This window comes from Elephantulus edwardii, unplaced genomic scaffold (genome assembly GCF_000299155.1).
Source record: "Elephantulus edwardii isolate Elephantulus edwardi_28Jun2011 unplaced genomic scaffold, EleEdw1.0 scaffold00129, whole genome shotgun sequence".
Classification (NCBI taxonomy): Eukaryota; Metazoa; Chordata; class Mammalia; order Macroscelidea; family Macroscelididae; genus Elephantulus; species Elephantulus edwardii.
This window is the reverse complement of record NW_006399879.1, coordinates 8,129,904-8,145,674: the sequence shown is the minus strand read 5'-3', so window position 1 is coordinate 8,145,674 and position 15,771 is coordinate 8,129,904. Positions and strand designations below refer to the sequence as shown.

Below are 15,771 nucleotides of genomic sequence, written 5' to 3'. Positions count from 1 at the left end.
TCTCATGGTTGTCTTGATTTGCATCTCTCTCAGGGCTAGGGATTTTGAACATTTCTTCATGTGCTTGTTGGCCATCTGAATGTCTTCCTTGATGAAGTGTCTGTTCATATCCTGTGCCCATTTTTCAATTGGATTATTCTCCTTTATCTTGTTGTGGTGCTCAAGTATTTTACAAACATTGTATTTCAAGGTGGATCTAGAAATGTGTTTTTTTTAAACTATAAAAGTGACTCCATTTTTTCCTTACCTTTTCAACTCCAGTGTAGTAGATCATATGATCATCTGATTCAAAATGTCCCATGTCAATCCATCTCATTTATCCAATAACTAATATGTCACTATTTATGTGTTCCATTTCTTTCTTAACAATGTCATTTTTTTTACATTCGTTTCTCTCACATTGCACGTTCTAGTCATTAGTTTCTTCTTACAGTTTTCTCCTCCACTGTGTTCCAGGTCTCAGGTCATATCTCACTGGTCATATCTGTTAGTCACCTCTAAGTGTGCTCTGCCGCACAGGTCGGGACAAGCAGACGCTGACCTTCGCTCCGTGCAGGTGGCTGCATGGACTTATAAGGAGAGGTGGGCAGTCCTGTCCAGTGGTTCCTGGTGGGTGTCCTCCTGCACGCATATCTGCTGGCTGATTAGGTGGGCTGCTGGAATTGGATTCTGTTTGTACAAGGCTTCTCTCACCCAGGAGAGATGCCCTTTAGAGTTCATTTAAAAACCACAGCGCCTTGATGAGGAGGGAAGCCTTCACCCAGGGAAGGTTCCTGAGGGAGGGAAAGGGGGCCCCCAGTCCTGCAGGTAACCCCAGGAGCTGAGGGCAGCTGCAGTTCTGCAAGCCAGAACACAGAAACAGTCCCCCAAGCATGGAGACGGAAGGACGTGCCTGGATGCAGGATCCCCTTCAAGGATGGGAGCGGGACGTGCTCCCCCTTCTAGGGCTGCGTGTTTATCCTGCCATGAATTGGGACCCAGCTGCAAGAGAGCTCCCCGACCATCCGTCTGCATCCCTGTAAGAGGCCTGAACAAAGCAGTTTGGGGAGTCTAGCCGTGTTGGAATTGGATCGACCTGAAGCTCCCAGCTCCTGAGCAGTAAACTTCCTCTTACTAAAGAGTTGGTGATTTCTCTGTGTCCCCTGGGCCCCATCTTCCAGCAGCGTTAGTGCGGTTAGAGAGGACACAGCTTCCCGGTGCTTAGCGTCTCGATCCTGACAGGAGCGTCCCAGTCCTGGCCTTCTGGGCAAGGTGGCGCTTCCCCAAGCTTTTCCAAGGTTAGTTCTTGCAGGTTGATCTTGTAAGTTAAGGAGTCCTGTCTTTATTTAGGGGCTCTAACTTTGCTGTGCTTGGAGAATGGGATCTAACCCCAATGCTGGCTTCTTGAGTCCACTGCCACCCCATACAGGGGAAGGGATGGTCTCCAGTGGAGACTGCAGGCTGACACCCGCGGGGAGGTCTCTGTCCTGCAGGCCCGCGAGGCACTGGGACTAACTTGATGGTGGACAGTGGACTGTGCTTTGATCCGCCACCTGACATAAATAAAGAGGGAATGCATTGCCTGCCCTGTCACCAAGGTCACCCCCAGATGTCCTCCGTCCAGGTGGGGTACCCTGGTCTTCTGCTGCAGACACAGGGAGCCCAGTGTTGGGTCCTGAATGGCCACTTAGAGATTTTAAGACCAGGAAGCCACAGTGTGAGCTGGCCCATAGGACAGTACTGGACAGGCTAGCTGACAAGACACAAAGCCCTGGGCCTTGGCCCCGAGGAAGCAGGCTTATGCATGAGCCGCGTCACCGCTGCATTTCCTGTGCTTCTGTATCACCCATGACCGTCACAGTGTGTTAGCCGAGTCATCACGGTGACACTTCCCCTCGGGGCTGCAGGTCACACGGAAGGAGATGGCCATGCTCCTGCAGCCCCTGGACAGCCGTGGACTCGGGGCTGCCAGTCACACGGGAGGACATGGCCTGTTCTGAGGCCTGCCAGGCATGCGAGTGGGGATGGCCGTGCCCCTGCGGCCCCTGGACAGGCTTGGCCTCGGGGTTGGCAGTGCAGCTTCTTGCAGACCACAGGTTTGGAGTGTGTCTCCATGCTGTCGGTGTGTCTGTGCGCACACTGTCCATGTGTCTGTATGCACACTGTGGGTGTGTCTGTGCTCACGCTGTTGGTGTGTCTGTGTACGCACGCATGCTGTGGGTGTGTCTGTACGCACGCTGTCCGTGTGTATGCACGCTGTCCGTGTGTCTGCACGCACGTTGTCTGTGTGTCTGTGCACGCATGCACGCTGTCTGTGTGTGTGTCTGTGTGTCTGTACCCACTCTGTCCCAACCCTGTGTTGGGTGCCATCAGGCTGTGCTGACTCTCAGTGACCCCCATGTGCAGTGGCCCTGTGCTGAGTGTCCCTCTGTGACCTCTTTGCTGAAGTTTCTCTGTGTGAGACAAACCATCACCTTGCCAGTCAGGCACATCGCCGGTAACACCTCCAGGAACTTACACAGGAAAATGCAGTACCACACAGTGTACCACACAGGCAGTATCTGTAGGCTCCTAGGTGATTGTTGTTTTGTGCTGTCAAGTTGCGTGTGACTCATGGTGACCCTGTGTACAACAGATCTCAGCCCTGCTCTGTCCTGTGCGAATCGTACTGTCTCGGGCACACCTACCCTCATTACCCCAGACACTGAGCCAATCCATAGCACCCCGGGTCTTCCTCTCCTGCGCTGTCCCAAAACTCTCCCAAGCATGCCGTCCCTCTCCATGGACTGGTCTCTCCTTGCAACATGTCCAAAGTATGTCAGACAAAGCCTCAGAATCCTTGCCTCCAAGGAGCAGCCCAGTTTCACCTTCTCTAGGGCAAACCTGTTTATTCTTCTATCGTCCATGGTATATCCAGTACTCCAGCAGAAGTTATTGTTGTTGTTATGTGCCATTGAGTCTCTTGTGACTCAGCGACCCTGTGTACAAGAGCCCTAAACTCTGCTCTATCCTGTGCCAACCTCACTGTCTCTGAAATACCTTCTCCCACTACCCCAGTCACAGATTGATCCATCTCATCGAGGGTCTTCATCTCCTGGGCTGTCCCTCCACCCTCCCAAGCATGATGTTCCTATCCAAGGACTTGCAACTTGACCAGAGTGTGTCAGATGAAGCTTCAGAATCCTTGCCTCTGAGGAGCAGCCCGGTTTAACCCTCTCCAGGACAAATATGGTTTCCCCCCCTAGCAGTCCATAATATATTCATTACTCTTCTCCAACACCACAGCTCAAAGGCATCAGTTCTCTTTCTGTCATCCCTAGTCGCTGTCCAGCTCTCCAATGCACAGCTCACAAATAGAGGGTTAATTAACAGAGAGACTGGCCATTGGTGTCTGGCCACAGGCCCTCGGAAGAAAGGCCTGGTGACCTGCTTTCAGAAACCCGTCCCTGAGAGCCGTTGGGTGTCAGTTCTGCTCTGACCGCGTGCATTCCAGAGGCAGGAGCACTTGAACAGCACCTTTGGGGCTGCTTCCACGCATGCGCATTGTTCCCTAGCTCTGCTCCAGCCACGTGTGTTCTGGCGTTGGGAGGACTGGGCCTCACCTGCACAGCATTGTGGGCTGTGGGGATTTCATCTGTTGGGTGACTTTTGTTATCTCATTGTTTAGTTTGTTGGTTAGACAGATGTAGATTTAGCCTGGGGAGCCCAGCAAGTGCTCCTGTCTCTGGGAGGAGCGTCCTTGTCCTGGCTTGCCTCCTTCCTGTCCGCCCAGGACACCGCAGACTTGCCCGCACGCCCAGCCAGCCCTGGGCATCCCTGCGTCCAGCCTGATGGGTACTGGGGACAGAGCAGAGGCGATGGAATGCCTGCCTCCCGCTTAGTGACCAGCAGCACATGGCCAGAGCAGCGTCGCCCCCTGTCCGCCGTGGGCCCTGCCCTTTGGGGAGCCTGGCCATGTGGTTGGAGGCTGTGGATAAGTGCCTCAGGATGATCACGTGTGCCGTGGATCTGCTGTTCAGGGTTTCCTGGCCAGCAGCCTTTGGACACTGACTTCTGAGGCCGCTGACAGGCCTGACTTCGAGGAGCCCCAGGGGGGTTTGAACTGTCTACCTTTGTTGCCAGTAATGGCAGTTCACTGACATTTCTCAGGAGCGCCACCTCGTGTGCAGTCTGGGGGCACTGACCGCGTCACTGCGTCCATCTGTAGGTCACCGCTGCCCTTGAAGCCCTGACTGGGTACCTGATGTTGTCCTTCTCCCCGCGGCCCCCTCACACATGGAGAGGCCTCTCGTGGACATGGGGATACGAGTGGCCAGGACCCCCGCGGTGGCGAGCTCTGGGTGCGGGATTAAATTTCCTTGCCCAGGTGCTGGTGCTGATGGAGCAGGTGACACGGGCCCCGCCCGTGTCCTTCCTCCACGGTGTGGTCGTCTGCCCCTGAGTCCTGCCTGGTGGTGTGCGGGCCCCTCCTCTCTGTTAACCTCTGGGTATGTGTCAGTGGCTTGGCTGTTTGCTGGGCTCTGTCAACGTCTGAAACTCCCTAACCCCTTTCTTTTCTTCCTGTAGGAATTTGCTTGCTAGAAAACAAAATGCAAGACTTGACAAACAGAGTGACTTGGGATGGAAGTTATTTGGAAAAGTGCCACTCAGAGAGAACGCTCAGAAAAACTCCAAGAGAACACAAAAGGTATCGATCTACGCGCCTGCCATCCGTCCATCCATCCACGCTGTGGGGCCCTTGGCCTGGAGCCCACATTTTACTGCCCCCACACGCTGATACCTGATGGCCTGTCCTGACCGTGCTTGTTCACGAGCTGTGACGTGGATCTGCGCTGTGATCACTCCTCAGAGTGTGCTGTGGGCCTGTGCTGTGGGCCTGGCCGTGTTCACTTTAGGGTGGGACGTGGGCCTGGTCTATGCTCACTCCTCAGGGTGGGACGTGGCCTGTGCCGTGTTCACTCAGGGTGGGACGTGGCCTGTGATGTGTTCACTCAGGGTGGGATGTGGGCCTGGCCTGGCCTCACTCGCCCCCCAGAGCGTCCTCTCCCCGCAGGGAGTCTGGTTGACAGGTTGTCTTTGTCTTGGTCTGGTTCTGTTAGGTTTGGGGAGTAGTCACTGGTGTACCGAGTTTTCTGGTAATTGGTTATGCTAATACGATATGAAATGCTGATCATTGACCCCTTGGAGGAGGGAGTGGCTGGGGCCTTCAGGTCCTGACATCCCATGGGCGACCCCTGCAGCGGCCCTTTGTCCCAGGGTGGGGCTCAGACCCCGTCTGCTGGGAGGCCCAGCTCTGGAGGACCTGGGGCAGCCCCTAGAGTAGACACGCACTTGGCCTGAGGCCCCGGCGCCCACACAGAGAGGCCAGTATGTCCCCGCCCAGTGGCCCTGCCTTTCTGCACCTACACAGCCCTCTGCCCAGCTGCTGGCCTCCCTGGCCTCTGGTCCAGAGCTAGGCCCCGCCCCATGGCCGCTGAGCCTCCAGCCACAGCTCTCAGTGTCTGCTCTCAGTGCCCTCCCTGGTCTGGACGCCTGCCTGCCTGGACTGCACGTGACCCAGCGGCCACAACCTCTGACTCTCTCAGGGCTGGCCCCATGCTGGACGCTTGCCCAGTTGGGCTGCCTGTGACCCAGCAGCCAGCTCACAAGCGCCCCTCTGTGGAATGTCCAGTGCAGGACATGGTGAGGGCCGTGGGTGAGCACCGAATGGACGCTGTGGCTGTTCTAGAGTCCCTGGTAGCACAGTTACGCCCTTGCCTATTAGCTGAGAGGTTGGAGGTTGAGACCAGCTCACAGGAGCTCAGGAGAAAGGCCGATGGTCTGCTCTGAACTGCCCTCAGGACCCCGTGCAGCTGTTCTCTGCCCTGCGGGGTCCTTATGCGTGCATCCACCACCAGCAGTCCTGTGTCAGTGCTCCAATGTCCGGCTTCACATAGCTGCACCGTGTGGAGTCCAGCCCAGGAGCTGCACAAGGGCCAGTGGGGGCAGCCCACCTGTCTGGAGTCCAGCCCCGGCACGTGGGCCAGTGAGGGCAGCCCACCTGTCTGGAGTCCAGCCCCGGCACGTGGGCCAGTGAGGGCAGCCCACCTGTCTGGAGTCCAGCCCCGGCACGTGGGCCAGTGGGGGCAGCCCACCTGTCTGGAGTCCAGCCCCGGCACGTGGGCCAGTTGGGGGCAGGCCATGCAGCCACAGCAGGCTGGGAGGGTGTGTGGGAAAAGACTGATTGGGGGTCAGGCTGAAGGGGAGACCAGTGGGGGATGACCAGGCATGGCTCTGGAATCTGGTGGAGACTCGAGGTGACTTCCACAGACCACACATCAGGTGCCTGGCCTGCTGCTCCAAAGGTGGCGACTGGGCCAGGGGCACCCTCAGCCACTGAGTGCGTATTGCTGTGCGCGGGCTGTTGGCTTTGTTTTGTCCCTTGGGGGGTGTGGGCCTGGAGGATGCTGGCTCCGTGGGTGAAGGCGCGCTCGGTGGCTATCAGAAAGGCGGGTGCCTCAGAGCACGCCCACCTCGGGTCTGGTTTCCGGGTTCCTGCTTGTCCCTGTGTTTCAGGAGAATGTGCATCATGTTCTCCGGCTTGCAGGGTTTTGTTGTGGAGCAGGCCAGGCAGCTGCCCCGTAACTCGACCTGGGCGTAGAGGCTCGCCTGACTCTCGCCATCAATACTGCCGTCTCCTTGGGCCACTTGATCCACGCGCCCCACTGGAGCCGCAGCCTCGCCTTGGAGCCTGGGTGCATGTCTCCTCTGTAGACCACGTGCTAGAATACAGTCTTGTCATTCAGGTCATTCCTGGCTGGACCACAGTCTGGCCATGTGACTGTGGGGGACTCACTGGTCTTCTCTGAGCCCTCGCTCAGGTTCACAGAGCAGTCCCCTTCCTCTAAGCTGAGGACACACAAGGTGCCAGAGGAAGCTCGCTCACTGTGTGTCACATGCCACGAGGCATGGGCTGGGCCCTACATCCCGGCCTGGCCACCTCTCCCCAGCTGGCCACAGGCCTCCTCATCAGAGATGTGGCCTCAGCGGCCTACAGACTTCAGAGTGAGGCCGCTCCACTCTAACAGACTTGACTTCTGACACACACATTACCTCCTTCAGATGGGCTCAGGTGATCAGTGAGCAGATAGGCAGCGAGCGTCTGTTGGGATATGACCTGGAAGCCCTGGGGAGGTTGTGCTGTCCCTCCAGGGTCACTGAGAGTCGGAGTCTGTGGACAACAGTGGTGACCGTTCTTTGGGAAATGTGGAAGTGTTTTTTTCAACTGTCCAAAACTGTTGATATTCTGACCCTATTTTGTCCCTCTTCAGTCTTTTCCCCAGAGTTTGTGGGGGGTCGTGGGCGTGGTCCAGAGAGAAGACCCCTGGCAGTGTCCCTCGACTTCAGGCCACAGCTGTCACCCTGGGAGTGTCAGCATTGTATGTGTCCGAGGCCTGAGGGTGGCCCCACATCCTGCAACAGCCGAGACTGACCATGTGGGATTGCTGACCGTGGGATTGCGGAACAGAGGACCCTGGGTGGGATGAGCAGAGGCACAGACATCAGAGGACACCAGTGCCCAGTCTGGTGGCTGTGCAGGCACCGAAACTGGTTACCCTGACCAGTGGTGACCATACCATCCCGTGAGAACAGGGCTGCCTTCTCGGAGCCCTTGCTGTGCGGGGTCAGCCCCTGCCATGTGAGCAGGAGGGGTGCACAGGGCCTTGGTTTGAGTTGTGTAAATGGGACTGTCCAGGACTCCCTTCTGGAATGTCACCTAAGCTTGTCGAGCCTGACACCAGAGTCCCAGCAGGAGGCAAATTCAGGACAGTCCTTGGAAGCCCCCCAGCTACAGAGGAGATGGGGGCAGTGCCAGTACCAACCAAGTCCTGTAAACCCCTCTGCTTCCACTACCCCATCTTTGAAAATGGCTTTCAACCATCTGCAAATATCAGCCAGTCTGCCTTGAGTCCCATGCACCTTTTTTTTTTCTTTTTATTATTTTATGTGTGTGTGCGCGCATACCGTCAAATTGGATCTGACTGGTACAGGAGGAGATCGTCCCTCCTTTCCTGGCAGAGCATCTGGTGGATTTGAACCGTGCACCTCTGGGATTGCAGTGCAGCTTCTTGCCACTAGGCCACCAGAGCTCTCCTCCCCATGCACCTTTGAGATCACTGAGGATGCAGCATCAAACTGACAGCAGCAATTTGGGACATGAGACCTGAGCCTGAGGGCGGTGCTTCGTGGTCACGGGGAGGAGAGGGCGGTGCTTCCTTGGTCTTGGAGAAGAGCCAATGAGATAGTAGCCTGAGGGCGGGGCTTCTGGGGAGGAGCCAATGAGACTGAGGAGTCTGAGGGCGGGGCTTCCTGGTCTTGGAGAGGAGCCAGTGAAACAGGAGCCTGAGGGCGGGCGGGGAGAAGTCCGTCTTGCAGGACTGAGGGCGGTGCTTCGTGGTCTGGTGAGGAGCCAATGAGACAGGAGCCTTTGAGACAGGAGCCTGGCTGCGGTGCTTCGTGGTCACGGGGCGGAGAGGGCGGTGCTTCCTGGTCTTGAAGAGGAATCAATGAAACAGTAGCCCAAGGGCGGTGCTTCCGGGGATGAGCCAATGAGAGGCGCCTGAGGGCGGTGCTTTGTGGTCGTGGGGAGGAGCCAAAGAGCCTGGCGGGCGGGGAGGAGCCAGTGAGATAGGAGCCTGAGGGCGGTGCTTCGTTGTCAGGCAGGGAGGAGCCAATGAGGATCCTGAGGGCGGGCGGGGCGGGGCCTGTCATCAGGACTAAGGGCGGTGCTTCGTGGTCGCGGCGTGGGGCCAATAAGAGGAGCCTGAGGGCGGGCGGGGCGGGGCCTGTCATCAGGACTAAGGGCGGTGCTTCGTGGTCGCGGCGTGGGGCCAATAAGAGGAGCCTGAGGGCGGGCGGGGCGGGGCCTGTCATCAGGACTGAGGGCGGTGCTCCGTGGTCGCGGGGAGGAGCCGAGCAGCAGAGGGCTAGCGGGCTGCGTGGGCTGAGCAGGTCCCCCACTCTCCTCTCACGAAGTCGGACTACAAACGAGCTGGCCTGCGTGTTGTGAGCGATGGTCATCAGAGCCGCCGGGGTTCCTGGCGGGGAGCGTGTGGCCGGCCACGCAGGCGCCCCAGGAGGACGGCCACCCTGTAGGATCTCCCTACGGTACTCGGCCCACCGTGGGCCCAGTTGTGGGATGTGGCTGGCTAGAGGACAGGAGACCCCGGACACTGACAGAGGAGGGGAGGACATGGAGAGGGGGAGCCTAGGAAAGTACCCCCGTAACGAACAGGGTGCACGCACCTGACCCTGATGGCATACGGTTTAGTTCCTGTCTCAATTCCGGGATAGGCAGTCACGAAATTCCTGGTGTTACACGCTCGGGGCCCATTGACAGAGTATTGCCGAAACGCTGAGACCAAGCGTGGGTGCACGACTCACAGAAGACAGGCCGGCGTCTGTGCCTGGCATCACAGGCCAGCGCTTCCTTACCCAGGGATACCCCACTGCCCATTGAGCTAGGTGGGAATATCGTGCCCAAATCATCTGACATACAACGGCGGAGGGGGCCTCTCAGTTCCCAAGGGACAAGCGGTCAGTGGACATGAGTGCTGATAGCACCGCAGTTGGATGTGTCCAGTGGAGAAGATACTAAGGGCCTTTGTAAGAAGGCACCATCCAATCAGGGCAAACACTGAAGATGGAAAGTACCAGCACAGAAACAAAGCCAGAAACGACTAAGTTGGTGGCATGGTAGGTGTATGAGCCAGCCACCGAGCGCAGCTGTCCTGAGGAGTGTCGGTGAACCTTGCCCATCGTCACCGTCCTCACCACCTGTGACATAGTCAACCAGGAGTACCGTCTCGGTGTCAGCTGCACCTTCTTGAGAGCCTTTCTCTGTTTCACTGACCCTCTGCCCTTCTGAACGGGATGGCATCTTCCATGGTCTGGCTCTTCCTAACATGTGAGATGAAGTTTCAGCTTCCTCGCCTCCAAGGAGCACCCTGATTGCATTTTCTCCAAAACATGCCTGCTTGTTCTTTTTGCCGCCTGGTACTCTTCTCCAACCCCAGAGCACTAGGGCATCCATTCTTCTGTCGTCCTTAGTCACTCCAGAGGCATAGCCAGTAACAGATTATTCATCACTCCTTCGCTTCCTGAAGATGTCCTTTACAGCAGAGTTTCTGGACTTTATGAAGAAGAATGTGGCATCAAGTTTGGAGGAAGACTCAGCCACATCCTATGTTACACAGATGACACAACCTTGCCCACCAAACTGAGGAAGACTTGAAGCATTTGCTGCAGAAGGACAGAGAGATGGAGAATGCTGCTGTGAATGATTTAATCTTACTTGGCTCCACAATCAGCATTTTTGGTTTCAGCAGTCAAGAAATCAAAAGATGGGTTGTTGTTGTATGTGCTGTTGAGTTGACTATGACACGGTGACCGTATGAACAGCAGCTCTGAACCTTGCCCTTTTCTGAACCAACCTCACCGTCTCTGACACACCACCCTCACTGTTCCAGTCACTGTCAGTCCATCTCATCTAGGGTTTTCCCCACCTGCCCTGCCCCTTCTACTTTTCCAAGCATGATGTCCTTCTCCAAGGACTAGCCCCTCCTGGTGACATACCCAAAGTACATGAGATGGAGCCTCAAAGTCTTTGCCACTTGGGCCACTGTGTCATGGCAAGCGTTTTGCTCAAAGCCTGACTCCACTCCAGGAGACCCATAAAGTCCTTTTATCGTAAGATTGCCTGCCAGTCAAGCAGTGAAGATTCTGATTTCTTAGATTGAGATGTAATGTGTATTGAAGGCTAGGCTGCAGTCTTTAATCTTTGTCATTAAATACTTCAGGTCCTCTTTACTTTCAGCAAGTGGGCTTGTGTCATCTGCATAACGTAGGTTTTGGATGAGTCGTCCTCTGGTCCTGATGCCACACTCCTCCTTGAGCTCACATTCTTCAGAGTCCAGCTTCGTGAGGCATTTTCTCAACATGCAGATTAAAGTATGGAAAGAAATACAACCCTGATGCACACCTTCCTTGATTTGAAGCCAAGCCAGATGTTCTCTGCTCTGCTAAGACAGTAGTACTATCTTGGCCTAGGGATAGGTTTCACATGAGCATAATTAAGTGTTCTGGGATTCCTGTTCTTCTCAGCGTTAGCCATAATTTGTTACGCAGTCAGATGCCTTGGCACGGTCAGTAAACACTGGTAAGCAGTTCTCAGCTTTCGGCGAAGGTCCATCTGAGATTAGCGGTGATAGCCCTGGTGCCTGACCTCTTTTGAATCCAGCTTGAGTTTCTTGCAGTTCCCTGTCAGTAGACTGTGTCTAAAATGGGCATCAAACGCAAGACTGAGAATGAGACCGCTCCCGTCGGTTTAAAGAGGCCCGGGGGCAGTGACCTGAAGGACAGGAAGTCACTGCGCATGGGGTTATCTTTCCTAGTGGACCGATGGACAGTTAACACATGGCCGTGCAGTGGCTGGCGGTCAGTATTTGTGACTGAACCACAAAGCAGCCCTGACAGGCACACGAAAGCCTGTGTGAGCTTCCAGCAAGCTCCCTTCGAGCCCTTCTCTCTGGCCTGTCTCCAGGCTGTGGATAGTTTTCTCTAGATTTCTCCACTGCTGTGAGGCCATCCCAAACACAATGGCCTCACAGGACAGAGCAGACTACCCCAGGGGCTTCCAGGCTGCCATCCACACAGTGTGGCCTGCCTCGTGTTTCTCCCACCCAGTGGCTACTGGGTTTGAACTGCTAACCTTGGAGTTTGCAGCGAATGTTACAACTACAGCACCACCAGGCCCCTTCTTTGAACAAGGTCCTAATGCTTCCTGCCAGAATGGGCCCTCCCTTCCTGAGGAGTCGTCTGCAGACCCTGATGGTCCGCTCATGGTGGGTCCGCCGTTCTTCATGACAGTGGCTCCAGCCCTGGCATCACAGCCCATCTTAGAGCCCCTCTCCCTGAAGGCATGCTGGTCTGCTTGTAGGGTTGACAGCTCCTGGCCTGAAGGGTCAGTGGTTGGAAGCCAGGGGCAGGTCCTCCCCAGGAGAGCGACAACGTGGTGTGTGTGAGAACTCGTGGCCCTGGGAGCTGTGTCCGGGGGACTGACTCCTTTCCTTGGTGTGAGTGGAGGCATGGAGGTCGCGTTACGTGGGGTAAGCGTGCTGTCATGCAGGTCCCTGAGCACTAGGTCTTTGTCTCTTGCTGTCATCTTCCTGCTCACCAGCTCATGGGCCCTTGTGTCCAGGTCGTCACTGCGACATTGTGTCCAGGCTCATGCCTGGCTCTATTGGAGCCTGTGCTTGGTGCACTCGGAACCACGTGGAGCCCTTCCCCGCCACTGGTCACTGCCTTTCAGAGTACAGCCTGGTGGACTCGCTGGCCTTCCCTGGATGGAGAGGCTCCTGCTAGGATCTGGTTACTCTGTTTTCAAGAAAGTCAGTGGAGGGAGTCTGGTACCCATGTCCCTGTGCACTGAGCAGCAGGAGAAACACATCCCTGGCATTGGCATCCTAGGGCATGGGTATCCCGGGGTGTGCGCATCCTGGGCTATGTCAGCATCCTGGGGCGTGGGCACCCTGGGCATGAGCACCCCAGGCACGGGCACCCCGGGAATGGGCACCCTGGAGTGTGGGCATCCCGGGCATGGGTACCTTGGGCGTGGGCATCCTGGGTGTGGGCATCCCAGGCATGGACATCCAGAGCATTGCCAACATCTTGGGCCATGGGCATTCCAAAGCATGGGTATCCTGGGGTGTGGGCATCCCAGGGCATTTGTATTCTGGGGTGTGGGCATCCCAGGGCATTGGAATCCTGGGCCTGGGCACCCCGGGCATTGTCAGCATCTTGGGTCATAGGTATCCTGGGGTGTGGGCATTCCAGGGCATGGGATTCCTGGGGTATGGGCACCCCAGGCATTGTTAGCATCCTGGGGCATGGGTACCTGGGCATGGGCATTCCAGTGCATGGACATCCCAGGTGCAGTCATCCTGGGCACTGTGGGCATCCAGGATGTGGACATCCTGGGTGTGGCAAACCTGAGTAGCATGGGCATTTCAGGCATCAGTGCCCCTAGCCAGTGGATGTGGGCATCTCAGAGTGTGGGCCTCCAGGGCATGGGTATCATGGCAGTGACATGCCATGGCTATCAGCCTAGGCATCAGAATAGTGGGCATGGACATCATGGGCAGCAGCATCCCAGGACATGGGCATCCAAGGCATGTGCATCCTGGGTGTCCACCCAGACTCGGCACGGCCTCTGAACACCTTCCGGTGGGTGTGTGGGTTAGAAGCTCTGGAGTCCCCCAGGCAACCAGAGTCAGGAGCACTGGTGCGCCAGAGAGGTTTTCGGATCCCAGCGGAGCCAGGCCGCAGTTTGAAGGCTCATCTGTGGAAGCAGAGGCCTCAGCTCTGTACTGTAGGGCAGCTGGCAGATTTGAACCAGCCACCTTCTGACTGGCAGCTCTCACTTACCTGTTTTCCATCAGATTCTGTGGGGTTTGTGTGCCTCTGTTTAAATGTATCTCACTGTAGAAAAGGCAACTCTGCTGGCTTACTGAAGGGTTGCACCCGCCTAAGGCATACGATGCGAGAAGAAAGGGCAGTGTTTGTGCGGTTTACAGCCTTGGTTCGATAGTACACACCACCACCACTGGGCATAACGCTTAAGGACTGCACGGGAGAACAGGCAGGAGCCCCTGGGCGGCCAGGTGAGCGCCCAGAGGAAAGGTGAGCCCACCCAAGGCGCCTGGCGGCCTGGCGAGGCAGCGCTGCCCTACACGGTGCCATACCAACCCCTAGAGTGGCCTAGCTCCTCCGAGCTCCGGGACAGGGACAGCCATCCGCTTCCCACCCCCTGAGGCGCGGGGCGTTGCTGGTGGTCACTGTCACTCAGCGCCGCCCTCACCCCTTGCATCCTGTGCGCGCACGCGTCCTTAACAGCCCTGACACCCAAGGTCCCCTTCTTCACCTCGCTTCTGGCGTGCATCCTGGGGCAGGGCGGCGGGGGTGCAAAGCCCCTGGGGACCCCTAGCCCCGGGGGAGCCTGAGCCGCAGTTTCCCCGTGAGAACAGGTGCTCGCATCCCTGGGGCCGGCACCGCCCAGTGCACGCACCTTCCCGCAGGTGCTGGTGCGCCTGTCGGGAAGGGGGCGCATGCCCTCGGCCATCGCCCAGCCCGCCGTGGACACTCACTCCCCGGGGAACCCCGGCACCTCCACAACGTCGGGGTCTCGGCGAGCCAGGCCTGAGCAGTGGAGACGGAGCGCCCGATTGCCGTGCGCTCGCTGCATCTGCGCGCGACTGAGTGGCCTGGCCCGGCCCTGCCCCGCCCCGCCGCCGGCTGGCAGTGCGTCGGTGGGTCCTGCGGCCGCGGGTCTGTCTTCGGTCCGGTCCCTACGCGGGCGGGTGGGCCTGGCGTGGCGGAGGGAGCTGTCCACGGAGGGAGGCATGGAGCCGCCGGCCGCGCGCCCCTGAGCCCCGCGCGTTCATGGTGAGCTGGACCCGCGCCCTGCGCCGGCGCCCGGGTGTGAGCTGGCGATGGGAGCGCGCAGGGCGCGTGTCGGGGCGCGTGTGCGCGGGCGCTTTCTGCGGCCTGGGTGTGCGTTCTCGCAGGAGGGGCGCTCGTGTGCCCATCATTCCAGGGGGCCAGATTAGGGGGCCCTCGGGCCCTGGAGCAGGAACGGGCCTTCAGCCCTTCTTTGCCCCCGGACGCAGCACTCCCCCCATATTCCGCCTTCAGGCCGGTGAGCGGGGCCCCGCAGAGTGGACACCCAGGAGCGGCCCAGCTTCTGGAAGCCCAGTCTCCCCGCCGACACCTGCACTGAGTCATTGGTGCTTTGTGCGACTCTGAACGCAGAGCCGCGCCACCGCGGGGACACTCGGGCCTCGCACAAGCCAGCTCCCCGCCACCAAAGCAGTCGGCCAATCACTGTCCTTAACTTGCTGCTTGACCTACGGACGCTGGCTGGAGGGGTGGGGGAAACCTCAAGGTCACAGGTGACCCCCTGACTTTCCTCCTCCTATCTTGTCCTCTTGTCTCCATGGCTCCCCCACATCCATCATGCATTCTCCCTAGCACCCCCACGAGACTGTATTGTTCCCCCTGCTCCCCACTCCACCAGACAGGCCGTGTCCTGAGTAAAAGCCTCCTGGGATGGCTCTCGGGTTGTCTGGGGCACCCCAGGCCGAGACACCTGTAGGTTAAGACTGAGCACCGCCCACCTGCTGCCAGCCTGCAGGGGGTCCCCAGGCCGCAGCCAGCCTCTGGGCACGGGGATGGGGGGTGGAGGGTGAGTGTCAGCTTTCCGGGGGATTTTCCAGGCCCCCACCAGCCTCTGGGCATGTCGGTGGGGTCAACTCCGAGGGGGTCCTGGGCCCTGTAGTGGTGGGGAGGCCAGCTTGCAGGAGGGCCCCAGGCTCTGGCCAGCTCACAAGAGGACCCCACCAGGTCCCGCCCCAGCCTCCAGGCACGGCAGCATGCTGGGGGTGGGGGGTGCCAGCTCACAGGGCATCTGTAGATCCCCACCAGCCTCTGGCACAGTGGCGGGCCAGCTTGCAGGGGTCCTGGGTATGGTGCTGGTGGTGGTCGTGAAGTCAGCTTGCAGGGCTGCTGGGTGATGGAGGGCATCATCTTGCAGAGGGTCCCCCTGCCCCCGCCAGCCTCTGGGCACGGCAGTGGAGGGGGTCAGCTCACAGGGGGTCCTAGACCCCCACCAGCCTCTGGGCATGGCGGTGGAGGGGGTCAGCTCGCGGGGGTCCAGGCCCCCACCAGTCTCTGGGCATGGCGGTGGAGGGCATGGCG

The 15,771-nt window shown here is 58.2% G+C and overlaps 1 protein-coding gene across 1 annotated transcript in view; it reads left to right on the top strand.

Annotated features, from left to right (window-relative positions):
- The window catches only part of TBC1D14 (TBC1 domain family, member 14), a 67,481-nt gene that overhangs the window by 21,875 nt on the left and 29,835 nt on the right, over positions 1-15,771 (top strand). Inside the window, exon 2 of the mRNA XM_006893626.1 lies at positions 4,546-4,666. Within this exon, the coding sequence (XP_006893688.1) occupies positions 4,546-4,666 (121 nt within the window). The remainder of the gene's footprint in view (positions 1-4,545; positions 4,667-15,771) is intronic.